This window comes from Henckelia pumila, chromosome 1, assembly GCF_033568475.1.
Source record: "Henckelia pumila isolate YLH828 chromosome 1, ASM3356847v2, whole genome shotgun sequence".
Taxonomy (NCBI): domain Eukaryota; kingdom Viridiplantae; phylum Streptophyta; class Magnoliopsida; order Lamiales; family Gesneriaceae; genus Henckelia; species Henckelia pumila.
Window position 1 is genome coordinate 149,038,377 of NC_133120.1, and position 11,592 is coordinate 149,049,968.

The window sequence follows — 11,592 nt, forward strand, 5'->3', positions numbered from 1 at the left end:
CATGAGCAACTGGTGGTCAATGATTAAGTGACCAATGAACCAGATGTTTTGTTTGATCCACCTCGTATGTTTTATTTTGAAATTTCAATTTAACTATTTTCGTAGTTTTATTTAACCTGATTAATTCGTTTCATCATAGACGAGCCACCTTCCAACGAGCGACAGAGATTTGGTAAAAAGATTTTTTTCTACACACGTTCCAAGAAAAAAATGGTAATGCATGAAAATATTTATGAAATTATATATTTGAAGCATTTGTTTGTTTGTGTATGATACATTACTTTTTTTTAGTTGTAATTGAGTCTCCAAAGAAACTTATCTCTGGTTGTGGTGGGAATGAACAATATGTTGCTACTACGGAGATTTCAAACATGATGATGCAAATGTCATCACAGTTTATGATGATGCAGCTATGAATGATCAAGCATTACCAAAGGAGATCACAACATCCATTGCAGTTAAAAAGTTTATGTATTATATTTTGTTATAATTTGTTTGAAATATAAGTTTTTAAGGTATGCATCACTATTTAAAACACTTGCTTTCCATATGTAGATGCTCGAAGGAGTAAAAAGTCTCAATTTTGTCGCTCTCCATATGTACAACTACCTGAGACACCTGCTTTGACTGCAATTGTATATAACGGTCCTTACAACGGTTCATTTGAACCAGTGCAGTGTGTTTCCATCAAGAAAGTATTGCCCACTGTCACTAAAGAAATAGGTAGATTACATGATGGATTTAAAGCATGTACATATGGATCATATGGCAAGTCATGGTTTACGGACCTTCTTAATCCGAGGCACTGGCTTGATGAAAGCGTGAGTAGGATATTTTTTCTATTCGTGTTTTAATCATAATATTTTTATATATATATAATATGCTTCCATAACATGCAGCACGTATACGAGAGCATGTATGGATTATCTGTCTTGCAAAATACATACCCACATTTGGTGAAACAGGATGTTGCCATCATGAGTCCATATTTCTCTCAAGATATAGGTTTTGCATATCGGAATGCTCGTGATGATTTCAGCGATAGCATTTGAAAGAAGTTACTTGGCTACGTTGATGGATATTGTCGTCGTTGGACTTCAGTACCATGGGCAAATGCATCTTCAATAATGATTCCATTGAATTTGCATATACATTGGGTAGCAGTTGTAGTGAACGTAAAGGATGGAATCATCACTATATTTGATTGCAACCATGCCTGCTACACCGATGCTGAAATGACTGCTTATATTGATCCAGTAGAATATGTGGTTCAACATCTTCTACATTATTGCAAAGTCAAGATTCCTGACATATGGACAGTTGCACGCCCCAAAGATTTCCCGCAAAATATGAGCAGGTATGTATGTTCTTTAATTTTTTAGAATTTTTATTACAAAACATAATTCACCATTTCATTTGAACTCAACATATTTTGCGAGAGTCTAAAATAATTCATTTTTACAGTTCTGATTGTGGTGCATGGATGCTGAAGACTTTTGAGGTGGAGTTGCCTCAGCAGTCTCCATATGGATTGAATGATAATATTGTGAATTCATATAGAAAATATTTAGCAACATCTATATGGTATGGTGAATGGATTTTATAGATTTGCAGTGATGTTATACATTTGGAATTATTTTGTCGATCTATTTGTGTAGTTGGAAGATGTTATTGATGTGATGGTTTTTGGACTGATGTTGATGTGATAGTATTCAGAATGATTAATTTTGTGGAAATTGGATAATTGAATACACTATAAAAATAAGCATAAGTCGTTTCCTTTTGAACGACCCTTATCATTAATCGACTAAAATTTTTTATTCCGCCTGAAATATAAGAATTAACCGACTAAATATATACATTTAACCAACTGATTTAACACATTCAACCAACTGTTATATTTGAATTAATCGACTGATTTTAAATCTAACAAAATGATATATTTGCATTTACCAACTGATTAAACACGTTGAACCAACTGAAATACCTTTATTCATCGACTTATTAAACACATTGAACCAATTGAAATTTTATATTCCGCCTGAAATATAAGCATTAACCGACTGAATATATTCATTGAATTGACTGAAATACTTTTATTAACCAACTGAAATATAAGCATACTTTTATATTTTACATTTAACCAACTGATTTAACACATTCAACCAACTGTTATATTTGAATTAACCGACTGATTTTAAATTTAACAAAATGATATATTTGCATTTATCGACTGATTAAATACATTGAACCAATTGAAATACCTTTATTAATCGACTTATTAAACACATTGAACCAATTGAAATTTTTTATTCCGCCTGAAATATAAGCATTAACCGACTGAATATATACATTGAACCGACTAAAATACTTTTATTAACCGACTGAAATATAAGCATACTTTTATATTTTACATTTAACCAACTGATTTAACACATTCAACCAACTGTTATAATTGAATTAACCGACTGATTTTAAATCTAAAAAAATGATATATTTGCATTTACCGACTGATTAAACACATTGAACCAACTGAAATACCTTTATTAACCGACAATCACGATCAAATGTAATATTTGCTTCTACATCATATATTATTCTTTTAAAAGACATGCTTAATAGATCATAAGCATAAATGACTGATTAACACATTGAACCAATTAAAACAAACTGAATAAACACATTGAACTATTTGATATATCTCATTGAATCAATTGAAAATATAGTTTACGAAGTTAAAATATAATTACAAAAGTTCGGACAATCTTCTTTCGTTCGCATCGACGGACATAAGAAACTTACAACATATCAAATGTAGCATATTTTTATATCATTGAACTTATTGACATGTAAGATTCAGCCAACTGAACATACCCATTAACACATTCAACCAACTAAAATACTTTAATGGCCGACAGAGACTGATTAATACTAATTGTGTGTGATGGTGAATGTGATTATCATACATCAATAGATTTTACCTTAACCAACTGATTTATTTGCATTAACCGGATGATTAAACAAATGCAACCAATTGATATATTTGCATTAACCGACTGATTTTACATCTAACCAACTGATATATTTGCATTAACCAACTGATTAAATACATTGAAGATATATACAATAACCAACCGATTTAACACATTAAACCAACTGATATATTTGCATTAACCGACTGATTTTACATCTAACCAACTGATATATTTGCATTAACCAACTGATTAAATACATTGATGATATATACAATAACCGACCGATTTAACACATTCAACCAACTGATATATTTGCATTAACCGACTGATTTTACATCTAACCAACTGATATATTTGCATTAACCGACTGATTAAATACACTGAACCACCCGATATGTACAATAACTGACTGATGCAACACATTCAAAAAAACTGATATATTTGCATTAATCGACTGATTAAATACATTGAACTTGCATTAACCGACTGATTATATACATTGAACCACCCGATATATGTACAGTAACTGACTGATTTCACACATCCAACCAACTGATATATTTGCATTAACCGATTTATTGTAAGAAAAATTAGATCATTTTCCAATACAAAGTTTGATAACATGTTTACAAAATACAACCTACTCGAAAAAAACTAATCAACATCCAAATACAACATTTTAAACAAGAAACTAAACAACTTGTTTACATATCAGTCTGTCTATGTGAGCATTTTTTTCGATAATGGTCTGATTCATGACACACACCACATTTTTTACTTCTCTTCCGACCAAACTCTCCAATAGAGGGTATTCTTTCTTTTTGTGTTCTGCCACGTTTTCTCTTGACGTCCGGGGTAAGTACATCATATCGAAGATTATCTGGAATGTTCCATTCACTTGCAATAGGCACCGGATATATGGTACCGACATAAGCGAGGGCCCACATTTGAGATGAGTAGTAGGGCGAACAAAAGTCATACAAATCTAATTTTGCCCCGTAAACTGCTGCAATTGCATGAGCACATGGGTGTTTATCAACTTGAAAAACTCGACAACTACAAGATTTGTCAGATAAGTTAACAACTTCATTCTTCCCATCACCAAATACTTGATACTCAAATGCATTCAGCTGAGATGCTTTTAGACGTTGTGATAATGTTAAATTAGCTCTCAAGATAGCCTCTGTCAAAGGAGTAAGTGTCGTCGTAGCTGAACCTGCAGCATTTCGATGCTTGTTGAACCACTTCGAAGTTAATTTATGAATTGCATCCAACAATCCTACGACAGGCATCTCTCTTTCACTCTTAAGCTTTGCATTTATTGATTCCACCCCATTTGTCGTCATTATATTGTATCTAGCACCAGTGGAATGAGCTCTAGACCATTTTTCAGGAGATTAATTGTAGAGACCCAGCCCGGATCTACTACCTAATCAAATTTTAGAGCATAAATAAGCATGCATTTAAAATAAATCGCTGCGAAAGACTTTAATAAAAGCATACAGGCAGAATACAACCGGTTAAACAAATTCGATTATACAACCCAATCGAATAAATAAGCCTAAAGGGAAAAAACCTACAGCTAATCCTGTTGTCTCCAAGGTCACTGGCCACTCCAAACTCCTGATTCTCAAACCTGCACCTACACCTGCCCCGTCGAATGGGGTGTCCAAATACACAGAAAATACTGGACGTGAGAGACTACACTCAATACAAAAGCAATGATATATAAAATATATGCAGCACATAAATGACTTTAAAAAAATGTTTAAAACCAATAAGCTCAGGGCGCCATGAATACACAGTACCGTGATAAAAGAGCGACTCTGCGGGGTTCTTGTATATTACCCTATCAACTATAGCATCTACTCCACCGTCGTGGTCGCTCCTAGTGATAGAAAAACCAGGGGCTGAGCGTCCCCAGACACGAATCCATAAGGAGTAACTCATCACCGATGGAAACTGTCATGACTCACATCATACCAGATGCAGTCTACCGTAAAAACATGCATGTGCTAAAGCCGTAAAACATGGTAAAACATATAGCACATACTCATGCAACACATATATCATATATCATGATGGTCATCTCAGTCAGTACTTAAGTACCTTATTATAGGCGGTTCCTAGCAGTCCAACTCTAGGTTCCAAGCCTATCATCAACTCTACAATACAAATACACATGCATCATTCAATAAGCTCTAAAAGCCTTAACTAAGCTATTGCATACTCCTAAATATATTTAGTAAGCAAAAGCTACACCTGCGTCCGTCGTCAGCTCGCTGATGACAATTGCCTCAAAACTAGGCCACAGCTCCGCTACGACGCCTGGATCATCATTCCACTTCCGAAATCCCAAAAGGACATCTAGAATTATCTAGATCTAAGCTAGAAGGCTAAGAATTCGAGAGAAAAAAGAGAGAATGCGCGTTTTAAAATGAAATCTCGGCCCCCTATTTAAAAGCGAAGTTCAGAGCCTCCGAACCCAACTTCGGAGCCTCCGATCCGGTTCGGATCCTCCGTTCTTGAATTCGGAGCCTCCGATCCGAAGTCCCATCAATGACGTCACTAATGACGTATTATTCTCGGACAGCTAGCCATGCAGTTCGGAGCCTCTGATCTCAGGTTCGGATCCTCCGATCCAGTTCGGAGCCTCCTAACCTAGTTCGGATCCTCCGAACCCTCCGAACTCTCGGAACCTTCCCGGCCATTTTTTAGTGTCCTGGATCCATTTCTGGACTCCGTTAATCCATTTGAAATTTTCTTAATCATGTTTTACTTAATCTCAACATGATCCTACGATTAATTGCTCATTAATCGTTAATTCTGGATACGGGTCACTACATTCTCCCCCCCCCCCCCCCTTAAAAGATTTCGTCCTTGAAATCTAGGGTAGAACCTCGAGAACGTACTAGAGGTACTTACTTGAGATTCTGGTCGAAATAGTTTCCGACAAACTCAGACTCTTGTCGAATTCCCTGTAAGCTCCATTAATGCTAAACCGCATTAGTATTCTCCCAACTGAATATTACTCTGCTACTTGTCAACAGTCGAACTTCTCTGGCACAAATGTATCACAACACTGATACATCTTCCATCCTGACCATGATCTCACGGATCACGAAGGATACAAACACCCGCTTGATCGAAATCATTGTCCCAAGGAAACGTTTTAGACTGACGAAGAGCAAGTCCTAACCTGACCGGTTTACGACATTTGTCGAATCACTAACTGAATCTAACCACCCAATGGTTCCAAAAGCTCTCGGTGCACAACACCTCTAGTCAGGCAACACCATTTCCCACATTGTGCTGACACGGCAAATACTGAATTTCTCCTCAAGAGAATTCAGTCGACACAAATTCATAATTCGATATAATTGCTTCACATGATTCCCTAGACTGATTATCTTTCCCATGCTACTCAGAAGAAAAACAAGCTTCCCAAAGCAATTACTGGGAACTCAGATGTAAGGCCCGAGATTATTTAATTTTAATCCGAGAATATTGAATTTGAGAATTTTTGGAGTTTAGATTTAAATTCTAATATTCTTAAATTATTTAGGATTGAAATTGAATTAAAAAGAAGTTTCAAGGGCTAATTTGCAAATAGTGAAGAAATGAAGGGCCAAAGTGCAATTATGGTTTTTTTAGTGTGACACTTGTCTACTATGCATATTCATGTGTATTATCACCATTATCATCAGAAAATACAGAGCAAGAACCGAGAGAAGAATAGAAAGGAAACTCAAGGCATTTCTTCATCTTAAATATTCAATATCTCAAGATCCGTCCGGCCGAATTAAATTACGGGCATAGTTCCACGATCCTTGAAAGACGAGCTTCGATTTGGTGTAAGTATCTTTATGATCCAGCATATTTCGAAATTGAGATGATAAAGAACTCAGAATTTGAGTATGAATATGTGTTCTTGAGATTCTATGTGTTGTATTATCGCAATTGGGTCGAAGAACAGATGTCGTTTGGAATTGATATTATTTTTCCAGCTAATATTTAAACCTAACCATGTCTGAGTTGCTGGTTTTTGATGATATATTGCTGATATGAGATGCTTGTGAGTTAGATTTGATTGATAGATTGGTTAGATTTCAGTTTCGGTTACCGATTTCGTACCGTTACGCCGTCGGTTTGAAAAATGATCAAGTTGGAGTCTAGATTGTTTGAGCTGGATATCGTTTGAGTTATTGCTGATATATATAGCTTGAATATTCTTCCTTTCAGATTAATTAAGATCTTGATTGAACTCGAGAATCCCGACTTCGAAATCGATCGACGGAAGAACAAAGTTTGTGACTTGTTAGCCTTGAAGATTGAGAAGAGTATGAGCAGATTTTGATTGTGTTCTTGTTGTGCAGCTATATCAGATTTGAAGAGCTTTGAAACCAAGTTTGAAAGGTATAAGACAACCTTTGAATAAGGGCTTGTACATTCAAGATATTTTTCTTGAATGCCCTTCCAAAACCATATACTATGTGGTTATATATCTTGTATTTGCACATTTACTTGCTTGTTTGACATAGCTTGTTATTAGTTAGCTTTTACTCTTATGCTTCTAGATTTTGATGCATTCATCTTGAGCCAACAACCCTTTGAGATTTGAAATGGCAGATTCGCCAAAAGAATACGGACGTTTGGATATATATAAAGGAACCTAGGAGATAGATCAACTCCTATGGTTAGAAACTTGATATAGTATGCCAAAGTCCGGGAAAAGAGCTCAACGCCACCCCAAAAGGGAGAGTAGGTGGGAGATTTGTTGTGTTCTTATTCCCCGGGATCCCAAGAACCGATATAGAACTTGATAGCAGATCTTAAGTCATGCATTGAAATAGATTGGTTTAATGCTTGTTGAGATGTTTATATGAGTATTTCCTTAAACTCTATAATATGCATGATATAGTTGTTTTATATTGGGATTCAATTCTCACCGGAGATATCCGTCTATTTCTATGTTTGTATGTGTGCATGGGAATAGATGGGGCGAGCACAGGACAAAGAAGGTTGTAAGAAGAACGAGATCAAGAGTAGCATGTGGTGAACTCGGGTTTATGCAGTAGAGTTGATGTCAACCTTTGTATCTAGATCTTGTATATGTTGTGTTATAAACTCTTGCACATAAAGACTTGTATGTTTGGCAAGAATAAGAACAATGTAAGATCTAATGGGTTGTATGTCAAGTTCCATGTTTAGTTGCTTGATTAGCTCATGGATTTGTATGTTTTCTTCTAGATTTTGATGTTGAATTCATGCTTAATAAGTTAGAGGATGTTTGAGATTCAAAACAGGGGCAAAATCTTCATTTTTCAGCTATTTGGAAGCCAAATCAGAGGGTTAGGCGTGCCCGCCCAGCCCAGAGGCGCGGCCGCGCCTAACCAAGGCAGTCCTGTATTATTTATTTGATTTTTAAGCAGATTAATATTTTGATTGAATATTTCTTGTTATTAATCGCCCTTTAAGATGAAATTAGCACCCTAGGTCCCCACAACAGGTGGTATCAGAGCGTAAGTTCTGGACTGATTAGAGATAAGCGAGCGGGGTAGATCGAGTCCTCTTGATTGATTGATTTTGCTTGCATAATTTAATGTTTTAGATTAAATTGATCATATGATTATGTGTATTGATTTTATAAGCATGCGTTACTGCTTTATCAAGTATGTATTATTTGAGAATGAATTAGAACCGGTTTTGGATCAGAACTTGATCTCTACAGAAGGCATGAAAATGCTAATCAGAGGGGGACTGAAACAGAATGGGTGAGTCTGATATATTGATACCTTTGTGTGCTAATCCTTTTGAATATCAGATATGCCTCCTCGTCAAGCGCCGGTTACTAGAAAGACATTGGTCGTCCCTCCGCCAGAACAAGCAGATGTACCACAGGCCGCAGAAGCTCCTAGACCAGAACAGGGCAGTACATCCAATGACCCAATGGATGTTACAGCAACACCTATGGAGACTTTACTGAAAAGGTTTCAATCCTTCAAGCCGCCTACTTTGAAAGGAACCGAGAACTCAGTTGAATGTGAAGGCTGGTTAAAGGATATGGAAATGTTGTTTGATTCCCTAGATTATGCAGATGACAGAAGAGTCAGATTGATTGGGCACCAACTACACGAGGTTGCCAAGAGTTGGTGGATAACAACCAAGAGAGCTCTTGAAAATCGAGGTACGACTATCACTTGGAAAGTATTTACAAAAGAATTTTATCGACGTTTCTTTCCAGTGTCATACAGAAAGGACAAGGGTGCAGAGTTTGCAAATTTGAAACAGGGGAATCTGAATATAGAAGAGTACGTTGCCAAGTTCTCTACGTTGCTAAAGTTTGCTCCACATGTAGCCGGAAGTGAAGGGGCCAAAGCTGATCAGTTCATCAATGGACTGAATCCAGATGTCTTTACCCTTGTGAACTCTGGGAGGCCGAATAACTTTGCTGATGCACTTGATAGAGCAAAGGGAGCGGAGGCTGGTTTTATTAAACAGAGAGGAGCATCGTTTGTTGCACAGTATCAACGACAACCACAACCCCCAGCTTAGTTTCAACAATCATCTCCTAGATTTGAGGGAGGTAGCAGCAGCGGTGGTAAGAAAGATTATCTGAAAGCAAAAGGAAAGCAGTTTAAGAAGTCAGGCAGTGGTTCATCCAGCTCTAGTGGGCCAAGACAGAGCAGTGCTGGACAGGGTTCAGGCTATACAGGAATGTATTGCAACAAATGTGGAGGAAGACATCCCAGTGATCAGTGCAGAGGTGTGTCTGGGAATTGTAACATATGCCATCAGCCAGGACATTTTGCCAAAGTGTGTCCACAGCGTGGTCTTGTGAGGTCTCAAGGTGCGGGATCATCACGATCAGTGGCTCAACCTGAAAGGCAAGCATCTACTGTACACTCCTTCCAGCCACAACCTCAGCAACAGAATAGAGCAGGAGGTAGCCAAGCAACGAATCAACCTTCAAGACAACAAGCTCGAGTCTTTGCCTTGACTGAAGAGCAGGCTCAGGCAGCACCTGACGACATTATAGCAGGTAACTGTACTCTCTGTGGTTATCCTGTTTATGTGCTTATAGATACAGGTGCATCCCATATGTTTATATCTGAACAATTTGCTACATTACATGCATTCTCTGTTGAGTCATTATCTGTTGTAGTATCTATATCTTCACCTTTGGGGAGCGGTATAGTATTAGTGAAATCTGTCAGAAATTGTATACTACAGTTTGAAGATAATGTGATAGAGATAGACTGTATTATGCTTGGGTTGTCAGACTTTGATTGCATTATCGGAATCGATATGTTAACCAAGTACAGGGCTACCGTAGACTGTTTTCAGAAAGTTGTGAGATTCAGACCAGAAATGGCAGGGGAATGGAAATTCTATGGTAAAGGTTCGAGATCTCGAATACCTTTGATATCAGTTCTATCTATGACTCATTTATTGCAGAAAGGGGCAGAGCGATTCCTTGTTTATGCAGTAGATGTGTTGAAAACTAGCCCAGAATTGGCAGATCTGCCAGTGGTTAGTGAGTTTGCTGATGTCTTTCCAAACGAAATTCCAGGATTACCTCCAGCTCGGGAGATAGACTTCAGTATTGAATTGATGCCAGGTACGTTACCGATTTCTAAAGCACCTTACAGAATGGCACCAATAGAGTTGAAAGAGTTAAAAGAACAACTTGAAGATCTTTTAGCAAAAGGGTACATTAGACCGAGTGTTTTACCCTGGGGCGCTCCGGTTATATTTGTACGAAAGAAAGACGGCTCAATGAGACTTTGCATTGATTATCGGCAACTGAATAAGGCAACGGTAAAGAATAAATATCCATTGCCTAGAATAGATGATTTGTTTGACCAGTTGCAGGGTTCCTCAGTGTATTCCAAGATTGATTTACGATCCGGATATCATCAGTTGAGAGTGCGGAATGAAGATATATCGAAGACCGCATTTAGAATGAGGTATGGTCATTTTGAGTTCATTTTTATGCCGTTTGGCCTGACGAATGCTCCAGCAGTATTTATGGGTCTTATGAATAGAGTATTTCAGAAATATCTCGATGACTTTGTTATTATATTTATTGACGATATTCTGATTTATTCTAAGAATCTGTGTGATCATGCCGAGCATCTCAGAATTATTTTAAAGACTTTGAGAACAGAAACGTTGTATGCCAAACTGTCAAAGTGTGAATTCTGGTTGAAGAAAGTGGTCTTCCTTGGGCATATTATATCCGGAGATGGGATTTCTGTTGATCCTAGCAAGATTGAAGCTGTGATCAGTTGGCCTAGACCGACATCTGTACCAGAGATACGGAGTTTTATGGGCTTAGCAGGTTATTATCGCAGATTTATTAAAGATTTCTCCAGTATTTCCAAGCCTATTACTCAGTTAACTCAGAAGAATGCACCGTATGTCTGGACCGAAGCATGTGAAGTCGGTTTCATTGAGTTATAGAAGAGATTGACAAGTGCACCAGTTTTGACTATTCCTTCAGGTACTGGTGATTTTACTGTATATTGTGATGCTTCTCACAGGGGATTAGGTTGTGTGCTTATGCAGCGAGGACATGTCATTGCTTATGCCTCGAGACAGCTGAAACCACACG

General features: G+C 37.3%; 1 protein-coding gene across 1 annotated transcript; it reads right to left on the reverse strand.

The window, feature by feature from the left end:
- Positions 1-1,817: 1,817 nt before the first annotated feature.
- LOC140874194 (uncharacterized) lies at positions 1,818-4,321 on the reverse strand. Its single transcript, XM_073277475.1, has 3 exons — positions 3,742-4,321; positions 2,542-2,639; positions 1,818-1,826 (listed from the first exon to the last, which is right to left on the reverse strand). The coding sequence occupies exons 1-3, from the start codon at positions 4,319-4,321 to the stop codon at positions 1,818-1,820; spliced, it is 687 nt and encodes a 228-aa protein (XP_073133576.1).
- Between the last annotated feature and the right edge of the window lie 7,271 nt (positions 4,322-11,592).

Coding starts and splice junctions, on each gene's coding strand:
- LOC140874194 (XM_073277475.1), bottom strand. CDS start 4,321: ATGACGACAAATGGGGTGGAATCAATAAATGCAAAGCTTAAGAGTGAA. Junction 2,640..3,741: donor GAAGAGAAGTAAAAAATGTG/GTGTGTGTCATG, acceptor TGTGTTAATCAG/TCATTTATGCTTATGATCTA.